Source organism: Cajanus cajan, chromosome 1, assembly GCF_000230855.2.
Source record: "Cajanus cajan strain Asha chromosome 1, NIPB_CcT2T_4, whole genome shotgun sequence".
In the NCBI taxonomy this organism is placed as follows: Eukaryota; Viridiplantae; Streptophyta; class Magnoliopsida; order Fabales; family Fabaceae; genus Cajanus; species Cajanus cajan.
Genome location: NC_138517.1, coordinates 14,998,588 through 15,019,980, shown reverse-complemented (window position 1 = coordinate 15,019,980; position 21,393 = coordinate 14,998,588). Strand labels below are relative to the sequence as shown.

The 21,393-nt window shown below is 30.5% G+C and overlaps 2 protein-coding genes across 2 annotated transcripts; both read right to left on the bottom strand.

Annotated features, from left to right (window-relative positions):
- Window positions 1-1,925: 1,925 nt before the first annotated feature.
- LOC109800276 (short-chain dehydrogenase TIC 32, chloroplastic) lies at window positions 1,926-8,098 on the bottom strand. Its single transcript, XM_020361054.3, has 8 exons — window positions 7,926-8,098; window positions 6,415-6,646; window positions 6,168-6,247; window positions 5,589-5,742; window positions 5,365-5,443; window positions 2,786-2,870; window positions 2,501-2,556; window positions 1,926-2,347 (listed from the first exon to the last, which is right to left on the bottom strand). Exons 1-8 carry the CDS (start codon window positions 8,035-8,037, stop codon window positions 2,189-2,191), a joined length of 957 nt encoding a protein of 318 aa, XP_020216643.1. The 5' UTR covers window positions 8,038-8,098; the 3' UTR covers window positions 1,926-2,188.
- Window positions 8,099-11,599: 3,501 nt separating this feature from the next.
- LOC109800661 (short-chain dehydrogenase TIC 32, chloroplastic) lies at window positions 11,600-17,805 on the bottom strand. Its single transcript, XM_020361477.3, has 8 exons — window positions 17,618-17,805; window positions 16,937-17,168; window positions 16,621-16,700; window positions 15,994-16,147; window positions 15,466-15,544; window positions 15,127-15,208; window positions 13,370-13,416; window positions 11,600-11,875 (listed from the first exon to the last, which is right to left on the bottom strand). The coding sequence occupies exons 1-8, from the start codon at window positions 17,721-17,723 to the stop codon at window positions 11,717-11,719; spliced, it is 939 nt and encodes a 312-aa protein (XP_020217066.1). The 5' UTR covers window positions 17,724-17,805; the 3' UTR covers window positions 11,600-11,716.
- Window positions 17,806-21,393: the final 3,588 nt, after the last annotated feature.

Genomic DNA, 21,393 nt, shown 5'->3' with positions numbered 1-21,393 from the left:
ATATAAAAGCTTGTAAAAAATAATTATGATATATATATTTGTGCTTTTAAAAGTTATATATGTAAAAAAATTTAATACTACAAATATATGAATAAGTATTGTCCCCACTATCTTAAATTTCTGGATCTGTCACTGAATATATGTATGTTTTTATATTTTAATTATGATTTAATTTTAAAATTTTATATTTTAATTTTTTAAAAATTCATTTTAGTATTTTAAATGATGAATTTTGAACTAGATTTTTTTTAAACATTCTTTAACTTATTTTGATTATTATAATTTTAAAGATGGTGTAATTTTTTACATAATAAATTATACATTGCAATTAAATTTTATTTTATCATTTAATTAAATTTTATTTGGCACTGTATTTTTTAATAAAATTGTACTCATAATAAATACAACAATAGATAAATACAACAATATTAAAAGTTAACATTATTTGACTCGGTTAGAACTTTCCAAATGAAGAGGACATTTGTTTTTTTCTTAACACCAAGATGTTTGACAAAGGAAAGAACATTTTGGTTGCTCCCATTTCCTTATATTCCTTATGTCCTAAGGGAAAGCTATGAAGCCCTAACTGGTAAATTATCATCATCAAAATCATATAAGCTTGGAAAACAAAAAATAAACATACTATAAAAAAAACATATTTTAGCACAAAAAATATCAAAATGAATATTTAAAATAAAAAATATTTGATTTTGAAAATTATATAAAAAAAAACTAAAATTGTGTTGTGACAGTGATATTTGTGGTGAAAGTAATGGTTGACAAAACTCTACTTCAATCTCAATATTTTATTTATTTTCTCAAGGTTACATAAGAACGTGTTTGGACACATGCACTTAAAGTAAAAAAATGTTAGAATTTTAAAAATATAATCGTAAAAATAAAAAAAAAATACTAACGAAAAAGAAAAAATAAATACAATATATGACGAATAGTGAAAAAAAAATTGTTGATGTATCTCAAAGTTTAAATTGTAAATCTCTTGTATAAAGTTTGTAAGTTATTTGATTTATAAATATCAGCAAATATTTCGTGCTTTTGTGTATTTTATTTTAAAAAAATAATTGAAATTGATTATGTGTATGTGATGAACAATTAAAAGATGTGGATAGTTTTTAATATTATCTATGATAAATGTGAAAAAAAAAATTAAATAAAAAATATAGAAGAGAAAGAGTGTTTTAAAATTAAGACACAAAACAATTACAAAATGTACACATGAAAAGACATCGTCTCTGTTAATAGTATATATTGATAATAAAAAATTTTAATTCCTAAATAATTATAATTAAAACAATATTAAGGGAATATTAAAGATTTAAATAAAACATAAATATCATCATTTTGATAAGTAAATTTTTAAATATAAAGAATTATTGTAATTATCCTAAATTAAAATTATTTTTTCTTATAAAAAAAATTACAAAAAGAAGTGGCGTCGAGCCCACAATGACCAACGTACTACTCACAACCAACCTCGCTCTCTCACTATTGCTATCCTTTATAGTCCAAAATCTGAAATCAGCAAAATCAGACACACAAAATCAAGAAATCTTCGTATTTGAAAATTTGTAATAAAGAAAAATCAGATCGAGAAACAATATAAACTTAGAAATAGATTTGCTTGAACCCAAGCATGGTGGAGATCATAGTTTGCTTGACGCATGAAATTGAAGGAGTTGTCGAGAGGCTTGATGGGCAAAGTATGGCAGTTTTTACTTTGTAATTGAGATATTTGGAATTATCAAATTAATTCAATTCAATAGACAAAATTTGATGACACTCTAATCAAAACTTACATCTGATTATATACACATTACTCATTCAACCTTATCTAACCTTCATTGTGTTCACACAATATTGTCAATTTAAATTACTAGTAAGTAGCATATATAGTCCCCACAACAGAACAAACTGAATTTGAATCTTTATTTGGAGAGATTGTCACGTTTAATGCTTGATGCTATCTAGAGCAATGTTATTCCAAAAGAAAATACTTATGAAAAGAAACAACATATGTTGGTGTAAATTCCTTGCATAGGACCACCAAAAATGTGAATCTCATTAAAAAATGGAAAAATATACATAATAATATCATGGACTTTTTCCATTCACTAAGATGTGTGCCATCTGCATCGACAATGGCCATCACATCAAGTATTGTGAATTTCTACTTGATCAAATTCATGCTGAAGTCCCAAAGTTTCTTAGCTAAGTCAGTGTCTCTTCCAAGTGAGTTTGCTTTGGAAAGATTACTGTCTGCAAAATACGCGCCACTAATTCCTGTCACTTGTGGGTGCAATGCTACATAACATGTTGTTGCTGCTCCCTGTAGAAAGGTTGGAGAATAAATAATGGGAAATAAACTGATCTTTTTTTTTTTTTTAAGATTTATTTGAATAAACTTCTTCAGAATGTGAAGTGTGGGTAAGGTGAGAAGTATTAGCGTGAGAAAGGAAATAGGTCATATTGGTTAACTTACCTGCTGGACATTTTTAATGAACAAACGCAGCAACATATTAACTACACCTGGAAGGGCTGCATAAACCACACAGAAAACAAAAAATGGCCTTAAAAAACTAAACTCTCATTCATGGGAAAATACTTGCATAAAAAATAGGGGTGAAAAAAACAATGTAAAAACAAAAGGCGCTGATGTAGCAACTAAGCTATAAATTACAAAGGGTGTCTCAAGGTGATGAATATCATGTATTTCACACCAAGACAGATCATATATTCACATCAAATAGTGCAGTGCGGTAGTTACCAGTCAACACACTGTTGTGACGATGAATATTGGTGGAAATGGCTCCTGGATGAAGAGAATTGGCAGTGATATCTACCCCATCTTCCTGATCACCATGCAACATCAAAAAAGTAATATTACTTATATCAGAGACAACAAATAAGGGAAAACCAGAGGATAATTTTCACTCACAAAAGGAGTGCAAATGATCAAAGCTTTCTGGTGTCAAGTTTGATATTTTAGTAAATTCAATTTTATTTTTCCAAAATAAAAAAACGTTGTGGTCTCTTAAAAAAAAGCTTAAATTAACTTTTATTTTTCTTCTTGTAATAGTCAATAAGTTCTAACTTTTTTCTTATATACTAAATTATGAAAATGTAATAGTCTGATTCCACCTATCATATATTAAGCACATTTTTCTGTTAGTATATAATTATCTATTATCTATTTTTAAGATAAATACTAAATGCTATATTGATAAAGTCAAAAAATAATTTAAGAAAATTTTCATAAAAGCAATAATAATTTAGTTGAAAATGATTTAAACAAGTCAAGTTCAAGCTTAGTTGTTATTTTTAACAAGCCAAAGCCAAGCTTTCAGTTAAGCTCAATTAAATAAATGAGTCAAGCTTAAACAATCAATTTTTCTCACAAATCAAGCTCAAACTTGAAGAGTTGAGTTTGCCTGGACTCGTCTACAACCCCTACTCACAAACATAAGAAAAGGAAAGTCCTTGAATCAAAGAGAGAAAAGAAACGAGAAATTAAACAAAATTATCTTATGATTGTGGTTGCTATGAGGTACAATACTATAGCTACTAGAAGGGATACAAAGTTTAAGTGTTTCCATAAAGGTAGGGTCTAAATCCAATTGAGGTCAAAGGGCAAAATACTGATAATGACAAACTTTTCCTGAAAACTAGTTAACCATCTACACACAGAAGATATGGACAATTCAGATTACGAAGCAACATATCCTACACAACAAGCAAGATAAAGGGGGATAAAAAGAGGGTAGTCTGAGATCAAAGGCTGACAAAATTTTGGACTCTACCTACAAACTAGTTAATCATCTACACAGAAAATATGGAATTCAACTAACAGAGATTAGAAAATGAAGAAACTTATCCAACACAACTAACAAGATAAAGAGAAAGAGAGTAGTCTGAGATGAAAGACCGACAAATTTAGTACTGATAATAATTAACATACTCTTCTTTACCTACAAACTAGTTAATCATCTACACGTACAAAAGATATGGACAATTCAGCTAATAGATGTTAGAAAGGAATCAAATATCCTACACAACTAGTAAGATAAAGGGACTAGCAAGAGTGTAGTTACATTGTGCAGAAGACAAATACTGTTAGAAAACAATAAATTCTAAACAAGAAACTTGCTAGCATCTGGCAAGGAACTTGAGCTCCGCCGAGCATAATGAACTCGTGAGATATGAAACAAATTTGATACAGTATAAATAAGATAGTCTTCCTTACAATACATAAGCTACCAACAATCCATCAGCAAAATACACTTCCTAGTTCCTACCCTTCAACCAGACTGATCATTGGCACTGGATAAACTAGAAATAAATAAAGATTGGTACGTTTCCAAACAATACAATAAATTATCAAATCATAGTAAAATAGATATGTGAGCACACAAAAAAAGGACAAGATGTGAAATGATTATACAAGGAAATATTGGTATGACACCTATCATGAAGAAAAAGAAAGAAAAAAATCAGTCAGGGTAAGTTGGACTTGTGTAAATGACATCGGAGGCACAAGTGAGAATAATAGATGGCATGAATTTTATCCCCGTGGAAAGGGATAGAAGAGACCAAGAAGGACAGCGGAGAAAATTATTAAAACAGAATCTCATAATGAATTCTATCCTTAAGAATTTGGCTTTCACCAAACCAAATGGTGTCGTGTGATCTGTGTACCGAACATCATCTAGTGGGATAAGGTTATTCTTGGTTGTGGTAGTGTTATACTAAGGAGTTAAATTAAACACATCTAGTAGCATTGCATTACATAATTTACATTATTTACATTATTTTACGGTCTTTGAATTATAGGGATGTTAATTTTTCAAATTATAAATTTTACAAATAAAGGATGCAAAATCAAATTGAACCTTGTTTTTCACTTGTATAATTTTTTTACCAGTTTTGTTAGGTGACATCAACTTGACCAATAGCAAGGCAAGTGACATACAGTATGCAAAACACAACTCATTAGAAATTGGTGTCAAAATGAAAGAATTGCTTATGTTGAAATCAATGCTTAAATATGCATTCAAAATACATAGAAACAGGTCTTGCCATAGTAAAAAACATTCATGAAGAAATATCCATTTCTTAATCAAATTGTGAGTCTGAAACACAACAAAAAGAAAATATAAAACATCAGGCACATCCGTTTCTCAGTAATCAGCCAAAAGTTAAGAATTATTAACGGGATATAATAGATGTAAATTTATACTAGCTATCAATAATAACCAACTACATGCCACATAATAGAAAAAAACACTATTAACTGACTCTCACCAGAATACCATCTTACTGGATACAGTACAATAAATATTAGCATACCTTAAGAAGTCTTGCAAGTTCATTAGCATGTAAAATGTTAGCCAGCTTTGACTGTCCATATGCACGAAATTTCTGATAACTGTACACAGATGCAAACATATAACGAACTATACATAACACTTATCCTTTGCAACACTACAGGAATCACGTCTGACCCCCTTCCATAAAAAAAGAAAGAAATGGACAACATATTATATTAATTTGCATATGAGCTTACTTCTTACCTTGATTGATCATTAATTTTATCAAAAAGGATGCCTTCTCGATAGGTGAAGTGATGACCCTGTGAGGAAACATTAACAATTCTTCCTTGTTTCTTACTTTCATGTGCTGTTTTCTTCATAGTATCCAATAACAGATTTGTTAAAAGAAAATGACCTGTGGAATTATGTTACATACGTATATAAAAAAAATTAAGATCATTTCCATATCTTCTCAGCCTATGCTTTTAAAGAAGCATGAGAAGAGTTATTTGACGTTTTATATAAACTATCTCCCAATTATATAAGATTTAACAGATCATAAGTGTAGGAGTACATAAAGATTTCATATATCAATGATTTTTAAATCCTTCACAGGAGACACATACACACATGTTTCACATCATATCCCCTACACTATCTGTAAAGTTCATCTCTTTCTTGATCATCTAAATCAGAAAATAAATAAATAAATAAAATCACATCAGATTCCCTACACTCTGAGGAAACTTCATTGCCATAATGTTTTTCCCCCCTAAACCTAATATTCTGGAAAGCTCAAAAATATTACGTGTTATGGAAGATTAGGTAGACTCTGCATACCCAAGTGATTTGTAGCAAATTGTAGTTCAATGTTGTCTTCAGACAGCATGAAAGGGGTTCCAAATATTCCTGCATTGTTTCTTAAATTGCAACAGATAAACCAGAAATCATTACTACTCCATTTTTTTCTTGAATGAACAGAATTAAGATGCATGTGCAGAGAGAGAAACTGTCAACTGTATTGAACACAAACACATGTATATATATATGTAGGAAATGTTTGACAACGTATTGTGTGTACTCTTACATCAGAATGTTTAATGGAAGACCAGATGAAATGAACTCTGATGCAAATTTCCGAACAGATGCCATTGAACTAAGGTCTAAATCCATGACATCAACCTTAGCTGTGGAAATCTCCTTAAGTATTGCTTCTTTAACATGTTTTGCAGCATTCATATTTCTCACCCCCATAATTAAATGGGCACCGCGCATAGCAAGAACACGGGCTGTCTCAGCACCAATACCACAGGATGCCCCTGTTACATTGTCCAACACCAACCAAAATATACAAATTAAGGTGGAAACACTTCCTAGTCATTAGAAGCAACGTGGTGCAAGTTGCTGCTCTTGCACCAAAAGTTAGTAGGAAAGGTAACTTTATTTTAAATTCCAGATCCCATAAAAGCATTGACAACCAAATATATAGGAAGAGTGCTGTTTTATGGACAACTAATTGACACTCCTCATTTCTATATATCTGTCATATCACATTATGTATCTTTGTGGATATAAGTTACGCCTTTGAAACTTTCTCCATTAGAAATAAAAAGTATTTTTCAACAGAATTTTTTGTAAAAACACTTCTAAGCTTATGTTCAAAAATAGGTACATATCTCAATCACATCAACCACTTATCTTTGTACTACTCTTATCTCTTTCTTGGTGAAGGTGCCCATGTATCTTTTTTCCAAATAGGAATCTACTCCAATATTATAAATCGTTTTGTTCTCCATAGGTGTTATCCTCTGGGAACAATTTTCTTTCATAGTCAGACACTAAATGTAAGCACATTTCATACAAGGGATTCAAAATATGCTATGCCACATTGTAGTAGAGTCGACCCCTGGTTCTATATTACAAATTAGGCATTCTCAATATTCTCTGTTCTCAATATTCTTTGATATTTAACACATTAATCTTGCAACTAGAAAAAAAAAATTATCTTAGACATCTCAAACTACCATATATATTTTTTTTTATCTTAAATTTAATCTTCTGAATCATTTATTCTCCATGACCTTTGTTTCTAAAATGAAATTCAACAACTTCTTAGAAATTTTCAATAATTAAAAATAATTTTATACCACAATTTAAAATACTCATTATAAATCTAAAACTTACAATTCATTTACTCAAAATATTTATGTATAATGAATTTTAACCATATAAAAATATGTATTAATTTTCCGTTATCCAAATGCTAAAACACTAATTCGTTGGATCCCGCTGTGTGAGAATACTTTTTGGCCAACCAATTATCCCAGTATTATAAGCCAAAATTAATTTTTATTCCAAGGATACCTGTCTCAGGATATAAAAAAAATAAAAATATAAAAAAAAAAATGGTAAAATAGTAACTAAACTCTATATGAAGTGGGCGTTGACTTGCTAGGAAGTGTTTGGTGTATGTCTATAAAGAAAAGGTGTACGTTTTTGATAGGTTTCCCCTGATTCATTCTTATCTAATATCTGAATAATTATTAAATGTTGAGTCCTGAAAGATGGATTGGTCAAAGTCAAAAAGAAGCGTGGAACCTGTGATGATAGCAGTGACAGCAGTGGCATCGATTCCTTCGGTAACTTCCTCTGCAGTCGAACAAGATGAAAAGCCTGAACCTTCTTTTCGCCTCAACGGCCACCACATCATGTCGTTTTGTTCGCAAAAGCCAGACTTTGCGGATCTAGTGTTAGAACAAGAAGTCGCACGCACGCGCGTGTGATCATCATATACCACCCGTTTTGGGAAATTTTTTCTGAAATATTTTTTTTTAAAAATAAAACTACACAAATAGACCGACACAATATTTTCTCTTCATTCTCCAATTTATTTTATTATTTTTTAAAATTAAATAAAATTATTATAATATCCTTTATATAAATTAATTAAATAAAAAAAATAATTTTTTTGTCCTAAAATTTTGGTATAAGTTGCTAACATACTCTAACTAAAAAATAAGTGGGAGTATATTAGCAATTCTCATATATATATATATATATATATATATATATATATATATATATATATATATATATATATATATATATATATATATATATATATATATAGGAGGGATCCTTTTACTCTAGGAGTAAGTCTATTTAAACTTACTCCGTTCAATAACTCATGTTTTGCATTAAATTTCAATGATCTAACCGTTCAATTTAAAGCTTTTAATGTATAGATCAAATCTACAAATTTTTAGAAAATTTAAAAATCATTTAATACTTCGTTTTATTAATTCGAATCAATGTATAAAATAATTTTATGATTATCCATCAATTTGAATTAATGAAATGAACTATCAAATGATTTTCAAATTTTCTAAAAATTTGCAGATTTGATCTATGCATTAAGAACTTTAAATTAAACGGTTGGATCATTAAAATTTGATGTGGAACATGAGTTGTAAGACCCGCTACTTGTCTCCCCCTTCCCCTCCACAACTCTCATTTCTTCTCATTTCTTCCCACTCTCTCCTTCCTTAGTTTCATCACTCTCAAACTTCTTTGTGATTGTAGGTGCTGAGTAGAGGAGCTAGCTGAGAGCACCAACATCGTCATCCTATTTCCATTTCTCTTCTTCTCTTCCTCTTCCCCAGGAGCTTGGATTCTTCTTCTTCGAGGTAAGGGAAGTTAGATTGCATGCAGATTGGTTGTAAGTGCGTTTAGGTACTTAAGTGATGCTTGAATTCAGAAGATTAATGGTTGGATTGGAGATTTGTACATTTTCGGGGTTTCGGGAAAATTGGGGAAAATGGTGATTTTTATGCGTTTGATGGTTGAATGTTGAAAAAGAGATGGTTTTTGAGTTGTATGATGTAAATGTAGTTCATTTTATGGATTGCATGTGTTTGAGCTGGCTGATTTGCAGGTTTTGTTTAAAAATTTCGAAGTTGTGAGGGTTGTTGTTTGAAATTGCGCTAGGTGTAGTTCTTGGCGCCGGGCATGAGTTCATCAGGGAACTCCATTGTCCAAGCACGTCGGGTGCTAGGTTGGTTGTGCCAGACGAGGTTGGGAATGGAAGTCCCTGGATGACTCACGTCAAGAGTGGGGAGAATCGCGCTAGGCGTGATATCAGTTAGTAGCTCAAAAGTTTGGGTTACTGATGTGGCGCCGGGCGTGATTCGATCTCGCCGGGCATCGAGACTCCATGGGGGTCTCTACCTGGGGGGTGGCGCCGAGCGTAGAATGAGCGCGCCGAGCGTGAGACCTTGGTGAAGTCTCTGTCTTTTTTGCGCCGAGCGCGAGTTTGGTACGCCAGGCTTGGGAGACTCCTGGGAGTCTCTGCCTCCTATTGCGTCGGGCGTAATTGGAATTACGCCGGGCGTGTAAGAGCTTTAGAGCTCTTAGGTTGGGTCCAGGCCGGGCGCAAATCCTATTGCACCGGGCGTGGAAGTGTTTTACTCTATAATGCTGAAAATGTTGAATTTTTTATATGATGATAAGATGTTAAGTTGAGTTGTGTTGTATGTTGTTTAAGCTTTTAATGTCGTTAAGTTGAGTTGTGTTGTATGTTTTTTAAGCTATTAATGATGTTAAGCTGAGCTGTGTTGTTGAATGATGAGCTGTTGATCACTAGGACTAGAGGAGATGTTTTCGAAGTTGTTCATCCCATTGTGTGGATTGAGGAAGCTGTGGTGCTCAAAGAGCCCAATTTGTTGAAAACCCTCCTTGGGAAGTTGTCCCTTGGAGTGTACATTGTGTTGTTCTCCTCTAGGACTTAGTTGATCCCGTGTGTGGGTAAGGTCGAGGTACACGTGTATAAAACGACCACGGTATAAGGGAATGCTTCTATTTCATATCCTCCGTTGTCGATTCTACTTAACATTCCGTTCTTTCATGATGTGCTTGATCTTCACCTCCTGCTAAGTTTAGTTTAGGAGTTTGAGTTCTCTCTGCTTTCATAGCCTAGTTTCGTAGCCTTTTCTGATCCCGAGAGAATAATAAGAATGGCTGTTCTTGAATCAGCTGTGAAAGACGCTCTTGCCTCAGTTGATGTTGGTGGAATAGATCCGTACACTCAGGGGCCAGGTCGAGCTATACCAATTACAAGCGGCCAATCGAGTAAAGTACGAAGTCGGGAACTTAATTCCTAACTGAGTATCGGAAGGTTGTAGTATTTGGAGGATAGTCGGTAGGCTAATTCCATAGGTGGCTTAGTTAAGCTAGCTAATGTTGTGGTAGGCCTAAAACCTAGCTATTCTATCCTGACATAGTACTATACTTCCTTGTTTAAGTGGAAAAGTCTGAGAAATCATTGTCGTGTTGTGGATTAGCATCCAAATTTGTTGTTTACCTAGCAAGCCCAAAATGTTCTTTGCTATCAGTTCGGTAGGACCTAGCCACTTAAACTGCTCACCCATGTTGTAGGAGATCTCCGAGTTGAAATGCGTGACGATGCATAAGTTGTTGTTATGTTGATGTGATGATTCATATGAGTTGTATATGTGTAGTGTGTTGTGTAGCTGTGATTGAGCTATATGTTGTATGTTAAATCTGTTGAGAATGATGATGTTGCTGTTAAGTTGAAAGTGTTTGTAAATATATTATATGTTGATTTCTTTTCACTAGCTTAACCTTGCCTGTTTTCATGTGGGTTGGACTGCAATGATCATACTGTGTATCAGAGCAGAGCAGGGATAGGCTGGAGAGTAGTAGTCGAGCCACAGGTGGTAACAGGAGTTGACTTTTGTTGTGGGCTACTTGGTGTAGCTATTTTGTTAATTTTAAATATTGAATTGTTGAACCCCAGGCTAGACATATGTATATATAATTACTCTTTTATATGCATACTCTATTTTCGTGTGGTAATGTTTTATTGTGTGATGGCTAAGCGGGTCGTTACATGAATTATTGAACGGAATAAGTTTAGATAGAATTAATCCTTTCTTTTATATATATATATATATATATATATATATATATATATATATATATATATATATATATATATATATATTCTCTAGATTTTTGCACATCCCTAATAAATTCTTTAGGTTGAGTATATATAACTCAAATTCTGTTCTAATAAAATAATGAGAATCATTCTCTTCATTTAGAAAGAATGATTTCTCTTTCCTCCCAATATTCTTCAATTCTTTTATTAATAGAAACATATATAACTATAAAATTAAGCAATTGGCATGACATCATCTGCTTAGAAAAATACTGATGAAAATAATTCTCTAGAGAACAAAACTACAATCAAGTTATGTAAATCAAAATCACATAGGATGTGTTAACTCCAGGTGCACATGGGAAATTATTTCATAGAATCATGTCTGAATTCACTATTCAAAAGGTCCAAACCTAATTCATTGGGTATTCTACTTAATCAAATTGATGCTAAAATCCCAAAGTTTCTTGGCCAACTCAATGTCCCTTCCCTGTGAGTTTGCTCTGCCAATATTACAATCTACAAAATACTTGCCACTGATTTCCCTCACTTGTGGGTGCAATGCTACATAGCATGTTGTTGCTGCTCCCTACAGTAGGGATGGAAAAGAAAGCAAATATTGAAGTTCAAGACAATTAATCACATGTTAAAGGCAGTTAATTAATTCAATTTCCAAGAAAACTGTTATTCATTAAAAGATATGTTTTAAAAAATTGTGTTTCTTTTTAAATAAAGCAAAAACTCCGATAGAAATGAAAAAAGGTTTTAGTGCTTTCATAAGCTCAAAATGGTAGCCTCGATAAAAGAAAAACACCATATCATATACAACCTATGTTCGTTTTTAAGTACTAGTTTTTTTTTTTTTTTTTTTGAAAAGCATTCTTCTCTTTCTTTGACGTTTAATATTTTCAAAAATTGCTATTTGTTCAATTATATCTTAGCTTGTTGCCAAAAATTTTAATTATTTTACAAATTTAACATGATTTGATTAAAATTTTTGAAGCTCGATCGAGCTTGTCTAGTAAGCTTGTTTATGACATGTTTATTTATTTATTTTTCTTTATTAAAATATATAGTTTAATTTATTTAATTTAACATCATTAAAATAAATTATATTTTTCCTCTTTGAAAGATATAAATATTATATTATCTTTCTTTTATATGTTAAAATATAAAATAAATTACACTTATATCACTTAAAGATATGAATATTGTATCATTACTTTCTTATTATATTAAAATATATAATTTAGAGTATTTAATTTAACATCCTAAAAAATATTTATAATAAAATTTTAAAATATGTTTTTGATTAAAATATATGTTAGAAATATTTTTTTTAGTTCATTATCATTTATTCATTTGATAAAAAAATATACAATATATAATTAAAGTTAAATTAATTTATTAAAATATTAAATAAATAAATAAAATTTATAAAATAATTCCTATATGTATGCTTATATATATATATATATAATAATTAAATTTTGTAATAATTATATTCTATTTTATAATATATTTGTAATATAAATATATTATAAAAATAATGCATGCCTAATATACATATTTTAAAATTATATTTATTAAATATAATAAATAATATTTTATCAGAAAACACTGATTTGTTTAAATATCTCTTAAAATATTTTATCAACAACATCAATTAACTAATATTGAAAAATTATATATTATTAATATTTATATTTGTTAATGGAAGAAAGTGTATACTTTAACACAATAAGAGAGGGTAGTACAAAATTTAAATCTCTAAGAAAATGTTAGTGCAAATCATTTTGATATAACTTTTTTGTAATGGAATTTAATCAAAAAAATTTTAAAAAAATAGATAAATTGTTATATATTGAAATTTGTCAAAAAATGACAGTAATTTTTAACATTAAAAAAAATGTAATGTTCATATCTTTTGAGAGTTCACTATTTTTTATTTATTATGAAACTTAGACTTAAATAAACGAGTCTTGATATTTATATTCTTAGATCATGGTATTTGTTAATTTCTCTCAAAAACAAAATAAATAAATAAATAAATAAATAAAATCATAGTATTATTTTAAATTACCTGCTGGACATTTTTAAACACGAATTTCCCGAACGTATTAATTACACCTGCATAAATAAAACAAAAAGGAGTCACTTAAATTCAGCAATTATCATTATCTGATTTGAAACTACACATACTAATGCCAAAAATTAATTCAGCATCGCACATTATTTGTGTTACATAGTGTTTAGTGAGAGAGAAATAAAGAAAGGGAAGAGAAATTTTTTTGAAGTATCTTTTTGTTTCGTTTAATTTTTAGAAGATGAGAGGGAAGTAGAGAAGCAAAATTTTTCATAATTTTAATTTCTCTCTAATTGGAGATTCAGAGAAAATGGGAGAGATTTTAAAATATTTTTTATATAATACCAAAAATAATTTTATTTATGTTATTAAATTTAAAATTATAAGGATATAAAAATAAATTAATTTTTAAAATCTCTCCTTTAAAAGTTACGTCTCATCTCCTTGCTTCCCTCTTCTTTTCTCTCTTTTTTTTTTTTTGAACTAAATGAACTCTTAAGACAATATATAAATTTTTTAAGAAAATTACTCCGTTTAATCCTTGTTATTAGATACTTTTAATTGAATCACACCTATCAATATAAATAGTCATATTAATTAATTATATTAAGGTTATAAAACAAAATCATGATTTACCAATTTTATCATTTTTACTTATCATTAAATAAAACAAAATCATGATTTACCAATTTTATCATTTTTACTTATCATTAAATTTTCATGAAAAGTGAACATATTACCCCACATCAAGACTTATGGACCAAAACCAAAAAAAAATGTCAATTTGAGATAGTTTAAGAAGTAAGAGAAAAAAAACATATATTCTCACAATCTTTAATAAAAACAAACAAACAAATAATAAATTTAATATTTTTCTAAAAATTATAAGATGTAAGACAAAAAATTTCTTCTAAATTATATCTTACAATAAAGACGAGGAAATATTAATTACTTATGGTGACAAAATTATACTCTTTATTTTCTATTATAAGAAAATTTTAAATTTTATATATATTAAAAAATTAATTATTTGTATTAAATTTTACTAATCTCATAATACTCTTCTTGAATTGTCCTTATTATAAATATTCAAAGAAATAGTGTAACTGAAAGGTCATATATTAATAAAGACATTTTAGGAAGAGTATCATTAAATAAAATAAAAGTAATTAAAATTTATTTATTTTTAAAAAAATTCTTATAATAAAGAATTGAGAGAGTATTTTTAAAAACAAAATATATGCTTATTAAATGAATCAGTACATATCTGTGTATATATTCAACTATGTAGGTACGACAGCAATAAATGAAGGTGTTATTACAAAAGGTAATTAATGTCTTTTTTTAAATAAAAAAAAAAACTTTCTACAGTGACAGGCTAAACAGGCATAAAATATAAGACAAAGTACTAGTGAAACACATGTTTAAAGGTGATGAGTTGATATAGCAATTAAGAACTATAAATTACAAGGCTAGCTACCCCCAAGTGAAAGTGTGAAATTGTTTTTGCAAATGTATGTTTGAAAGGATTAATCCTGTTCAGTAAGTTTGAATTCAACATCGATAATTGTGGATCTATTTAACATAATCATTGTTTTCTTTTTACACATTATTTCATTGTAAATCCACTAAAACTATACTGAGGAATTGGGCTTATTTCATTGTAAATCCACATGATGGAGGATCAAAGATTAACAAAATTCTTAGACAAACCATAAATTCACACGAATAGTTCAATGTGTTAGAGAAATTACCAGCCAGCGCACTGTGACGAAAAATATTGGTGAGAATAGCTCCCGGATGAAGAGAATTAGCAGTAATATCTACCTCTTCTTCCTGATCAAGATGCAATAACAAACAAGTGATACAACAGATAACTGATCGGCCAAAAAGGTTCAGATAAATTAATGAAATATAATAATTCTAACTTACAATGATTATTAAGATTAATTCTGATGAATAAAAAAATAACTTATTAAGAATCGAACTTGATATTAAGAAGTTTTCAACACTAACACATCATATTTAATCAACTGAGTTATACCACATTAGTTCGCATCACTGATGTTGTGATGAAATAACTGTCACCATACCTTGAAACGTTTTGCAAGTTCATTGGCATGTAAAATGTTAGCAAGCTTTGATTGTCCATATGCAAGCCAATTATGATAACTGCATAATGAAGGAAGCAAACAGCAAATTATACAAAACATTTATCCTTTACATGAATTGTGTTTGTTTGCTTAATTCTAAATGTAACAAGGAATTGCAAAAGTGCAAAGCTATACTTTAGCCAGGCACATATTTTATCATAAGGTTTTGTTTAGACAGACACTGAACTGACAAATTCCATGAGTGATGGGCAACAGCAAATCTATCCCATTGTAATGTGACACCTAATGCCTCTGGACAAAAAAGTAAATTTCACACACTAATGATTGACAATAATATTATCTTATCCATAGTTAAACAAATATTAGAACTGTATTGCAAATGGTTATAAAATTGAAGTCCCTAGTACTAGTGTAATTTTTCTTCTATGGATAAATTCCTAGAGGAATAAGGTTTCTTTTCCATAAATAAATAAATAATACAAAAAGTCAAGTTGGGTCACTTCTTACCTTGATGGATCATTAATTTTATCAAAAAGGATTCCTCCACCATATGTCCATTGATGAAGCATGGAGGAAATATTAATAATTCTTCCTTGTTTCTTACTTTCATGAGTTGTTTTCTTCATAGTATCCAACAACAGATTTGTTAACAGAAAATGACCTGTGGAATTAAGTTAAAAATAAAAACAGAAGGGTTAAATCATTTGTTTTCAACCTTTGCTTTTAAATAAACATTAGAATAATTATTTTATTATGTTCTATATAAACTATCGCCAATGTATATATGCAGAGACAAATCATAAGCATGAAAGTACAAGACACAGATTTCATATATCAATGATTTATAATCCCTTTCTATGAGCCGGAGAGAGGGAGAGGTTTTGCACGTGCATGCTGCTACACAACTAGCACTGTTCATCCCTTTCTTAATTATGTGAATCAGAAAAAATTACACCATACAAAAACTCATTTTCAATAGTGTTTCTTTCTTTTCACTAAACCTAAGGGAACCATTTGGTTTGATAAAACTGTTAAAGTAAAAACAGGAAAATTATTCTCAAACCAAACAGCCCCTAATATTCTGGAAAGCTCAAAATAATACTTGTTATGGAAGATTAGATAGACTCAACATACCCATGTAATTTGTGGCAAATTGTAGTTCAATGTTGTCCTCAGTCAGCGTGAAAGGGGTTGCAAAAATTCCTGCATTGTTTCTTAGAATTGCAACAAATAAACCAGAACACATTACTATATTGTTTCCTTGAATGATCATAAATATATAAAGATTGTGTAACTGTCAATGTATCAGACACATAAAAAAAATATATATATATATATATATATATATGAAACATTTTTCACAATGTAGCTGTAGCCTATGTATTCTTACATATATATATATATATATATATATGAAACATTTTTCACAATGTAGCCCATGTATTCTTACATCAGAATGTTTAGTGAAAGACCAGATGAAATGAACTCTGATGCAAATTTCCGAACTGATGCCATTGAACTAAGGTCTAATTCCATGATATCAACTTTAGCCGTGGGAATCTCCTTAAGTATTGCTTCTTTAACATCTTTTGCAGCATTCATGTTTCTCACCCCCATAATCACATGGACACCACGCATAGCAAGAACACGAGTTGTCTCAGCACCAATACCACCAGATGCCCCTGCTTATTAATTACATGGTTCAACAACAACCAAAATACACAATTAGGTGAAGGTGTGCATAAAATTTGTAAATTTCCTATCTAGTTTTTTGTTTGTTTAGAAGTGTGCTAGTGCTGTAAGTTTGTAACATAAGTTTACAACTTCTGAAATTTAAGTAATCAACTATGATTAAGATGGTCTTTGTATCCAAGACCAGAACTAACAACCTTGATACATATAGAATTTCAAAAAAATTTCAAAGTTGTTCATCTTAGATTATAATAATAGGTCTCTGGTTTTTTGCACGTTCACTCTGACACCCTCATATCAATAATCCATTAATCATTACAAAGTACTTTCATACAGTTCAAAGAAATTATAGAAAAGAGAATATAATTTGTGACAATGAAAAAAAAAGCAGAAACTAAACCAACCACTCCAATTCAGAAACAATGAATAAGAAAGTAACCTGTAACAATAGCAGTGAGGCCACTACCATCGATTCCATAAGTAACTTCCTCAGCAGTGGAGCATGATGAAAAGCCAGAAGCCCCTTTTCTACTGAATGGCCACATCTTTCTCTCAATTCGCTTTTTCTCTTTCAATACTCAAATATATGTCATCTATCTGTTCTATTCTATATATGTGTGGGATATGATCAAACCATACCTTTTCATTTATTATTAATTTATTATAATCTTTTAAAATTTGTTTCTATATATTTATTGATGTTTCCTTATAGATTATCTTGAGTACAGAGACGTGTGACAAACGAAAATGACTATTCTTTTAAGCAAGCTAATCAATGATTTCCTTCTGGATTAACTTGTATAAGCTAGATGGTAAAAATTAGAGCATGTACATTCTGTAAATTATTTCTAAGAGTGTGTTTGGAGGCATGATTTAAAGTAGATTAGAAGAGAAGATGGATGATTTGTAAAGAATTGAAAAAAAATTATATTATTTGAGAAGAGTAATTTGTGAGGATTTAAGAAAAAACATATCCCTCTAAAAGAGAGGAGATTTGCTAGAAGTTAAAAAAAAAAAAAGATAAAATTTTGTACATTAATTATTTTTTTTATCTCATTTTATTAAATAATGATTGGATATAATAAAAATTAATTTTAAATTAATAATTTTTATCTATTTCTTACTTAATTCTACTTTATCAAATAATTATAAATTCTTTATTTTTTATTAAATCAATTTTCATCTATCTTTTCATATTTCTTTTGATTCTTCCCCTCTCCCAAACAAAACATTAATAAGAGGTAATGATGTTTTAGAAGTTAATGAGATTACAAAGAAGACCAAGAACAGCCTGCACTATTAAATGATACTATATCTTTGATAAAAATTAATGATATTCTTCATCATGTGACTCGTTTTTATTTTAATTTGCATCTCTAAAACTATAGTAACGTAAGAAATGGCGAGAATCTTGACCCGCAATCAGAACGTGAGCAATAAGGATAAACCAAGTAACGAGTATTGTTGTGACATTCTAACGTATTTAATGACGATATTCTAACATCATTGATCAAGTAACGAGTAATGAGGATGTTATCACGCTATGCATATTCGGACACTAATTACGTACCACCAAGGTTTTAAAATAGCGTCGGTGTGATTGCAATTTTCACGGCAATGTCAAAGATTTTGGAATTAATGCTTGTGGCCACAACGCAATGGTAATTGTGGTGGCATCAACTTGGAACATTTATTTAGTGCAATTTAAATCCTGTGTACGATAATCGCAATTGTTATCTTTAATGAGGACCCTCCTTAAAGAACATGGCCTTTGTGGGTCATACGTGACTACTCTTGTGTTGGTTTTCTGAGCAAGCGCATCCAAGTCTCTGTAAAATAGTTAAAAGGTTGTTGATCTTCAGGGATTTGTGAAGTAAGCTTTGATTTCTATTATACTAGTTGGTACTTGTAAATTTAAAACTTGAGTAATTACACATGTTCAAAATTTGATGTGAATGATAGATCAAACTTAAGTAACCAAAAGTCAGATTAAATTTAAGAAAAACAAATATGAGAAACATTTGGGATTAGATTTCATCAATCTCCCTCCTATGCATTCCTATTATTCAAATGATTCCATTACTCATGACCATTGAGTTCTCTATATTCATTCAGACCCAATTCCTTGGCATAATAAATTCTAAGATATTTAACTCAATGAATGATTCCTAACTTCATTCAGTTAAATATCCCGCATTAAGAGTCAGAACTTCTTACGACTATTAATTCCAAAATCATTCCTGACCTTTGAAACTAATAGGTGATTCGTTCCAAATCTAGATTCAGAAAACGTTTTCTAACCAAATTCTAAATCTGAAATCAAAGATAAATGATCAGTTCATCAAAGCATTAAGAACATAAACAAATCACTAACATTGAGTAATAGATGAGATATATATATGAATCAAAGAGGAATACAAAGGAGTTCGATGATTACATCAATCTCAACCCTAGAGCTTTAGCTCTCCATGGTACCATGGTACAAGAAATCACAAAACAACAAGAAGAAAGGTAGAAGAAAGAGATCCTCTGAAGAATCGCGTCTCCACGAGCTTCAAAGTGCTCTATTTCCTTGTTCCTCTCTGTTCTTTTCTTCGTGCAGCTAGTGATGCCCCTTTTTCTCTCTCCTCTGCCCTTTTATAAGTGTTGGAATTAAAATAGAGTAGGCAGGAAAGAGAAGAATCCGCTCAGCGCCTTGAAACGGCTGAGCAGTTTGAAGAATTCTTCATCATGAAGTAATCTGAAGGGCTGAGCCCCTCAAATCCACTGAGCGCCTGAGAGATTCTTCACTACTAAGCAAGCACAAGGGGTTGGGCGCTTCAGATCCGCTGAGCACCTAGGAGGCAGAGAACACTCCTTCTACCAGGGCCAAAACTGCTCAGTTCCTTGGAGTGGCTGAGCGCCTCCTTTCACTTTTGAAGGGCTCTCTAGCTTGAAAGCGCTTAGCCCCTTTGAAGGGCTGAGCCGTTTGCCTCCAGACTTCAAAACCTACAAAATAAACACAAAATTTGATCAAAAGACTCATCACTCCCTATGATGTAAATTAAGAGTCCCTCTTTGATTCTAAGTATATATTGACCAAAATTATATCAATATGTACAAAAATTGTGCTAGATAAGTGTCTCAAATTTAGATTTCATCAGACTAGTTAGACACTTATCAAGCTACCCCCAACTTGGAAATTTGTTTGTCCTCAAACAAATGGTCTTAATTGAGATAATAATATAACTAACTTATATACCCAGTGAATCACTATAAGTTTCACCCAAAAAAATATGTTAATGCACTTACATGGTTTCAAGGAGTCCAATGAAACTTGTTTCAAAATCCAATGAGTACATGTTACTACAAATGGTGCCCACATGATAACAAAAATTATGAACATCAAGCATACTCAAGGGAAATATTCACTCATCTTCCATTTCTTTCAATCAAGAGCACTAAAATTTCCTCACCATTGTGTATCTCTCTTTAATATGCTGTGAAGGGTGAGTGTTTCTCTCTTTTCATGCACCAAAACACACTAAGTTTGCTTTGTTACCTATCTCCCATAAGTTTGTTGTTACAACTAAACATGAATCACTAAGGACTTTAAGAGGGTTGTAATGTGGCTTGGCTATCAGAGACTTGGTTTTTCTTTGGGAAATTAAAGTCCTGTTTGACAAGAGACATTCTCATTCATATGGGTTAATACCAAATTCTTGCACTTGCTTGAATTCTCTTGACTCTTATGTCTCATACCTCTTTTGATTGTATTTACTGGTTCCTTCTCTTTTAGAATATTACAATAATTGATGGAATGGTAACAAGGAACCTTGATTATAAATTTATCTTTTTTTTTTAGTAATATATACAAAGAGAACAACACTTTGCCTGTACAACTCTAACCACATGAAAACTACATATAGTTACCCCCAACTTGGCTCAAACCCATTTGTTTCATGAGAATGTCTCTTACCATCAAGGCTCAAGGACAATCATGGTTTTTCTTTATAAGCTTAAGGGTTCTGTTTAGGCTCAAAATGGCTGATCAAGGGTTGATGTAGTTCATGGGTTGGCTTTTTGGCTACTAGCTAAGTATAATAACAATTGCCTCAATAAATTCCATGCATAGCTTAACTGTAACTCATGGGAGACTCAAACAAAACTGACCGCATGATCAGTGATGACTCTCAATGATTGAATTTTAACTGTTTGGCCCACTCACTCACACGG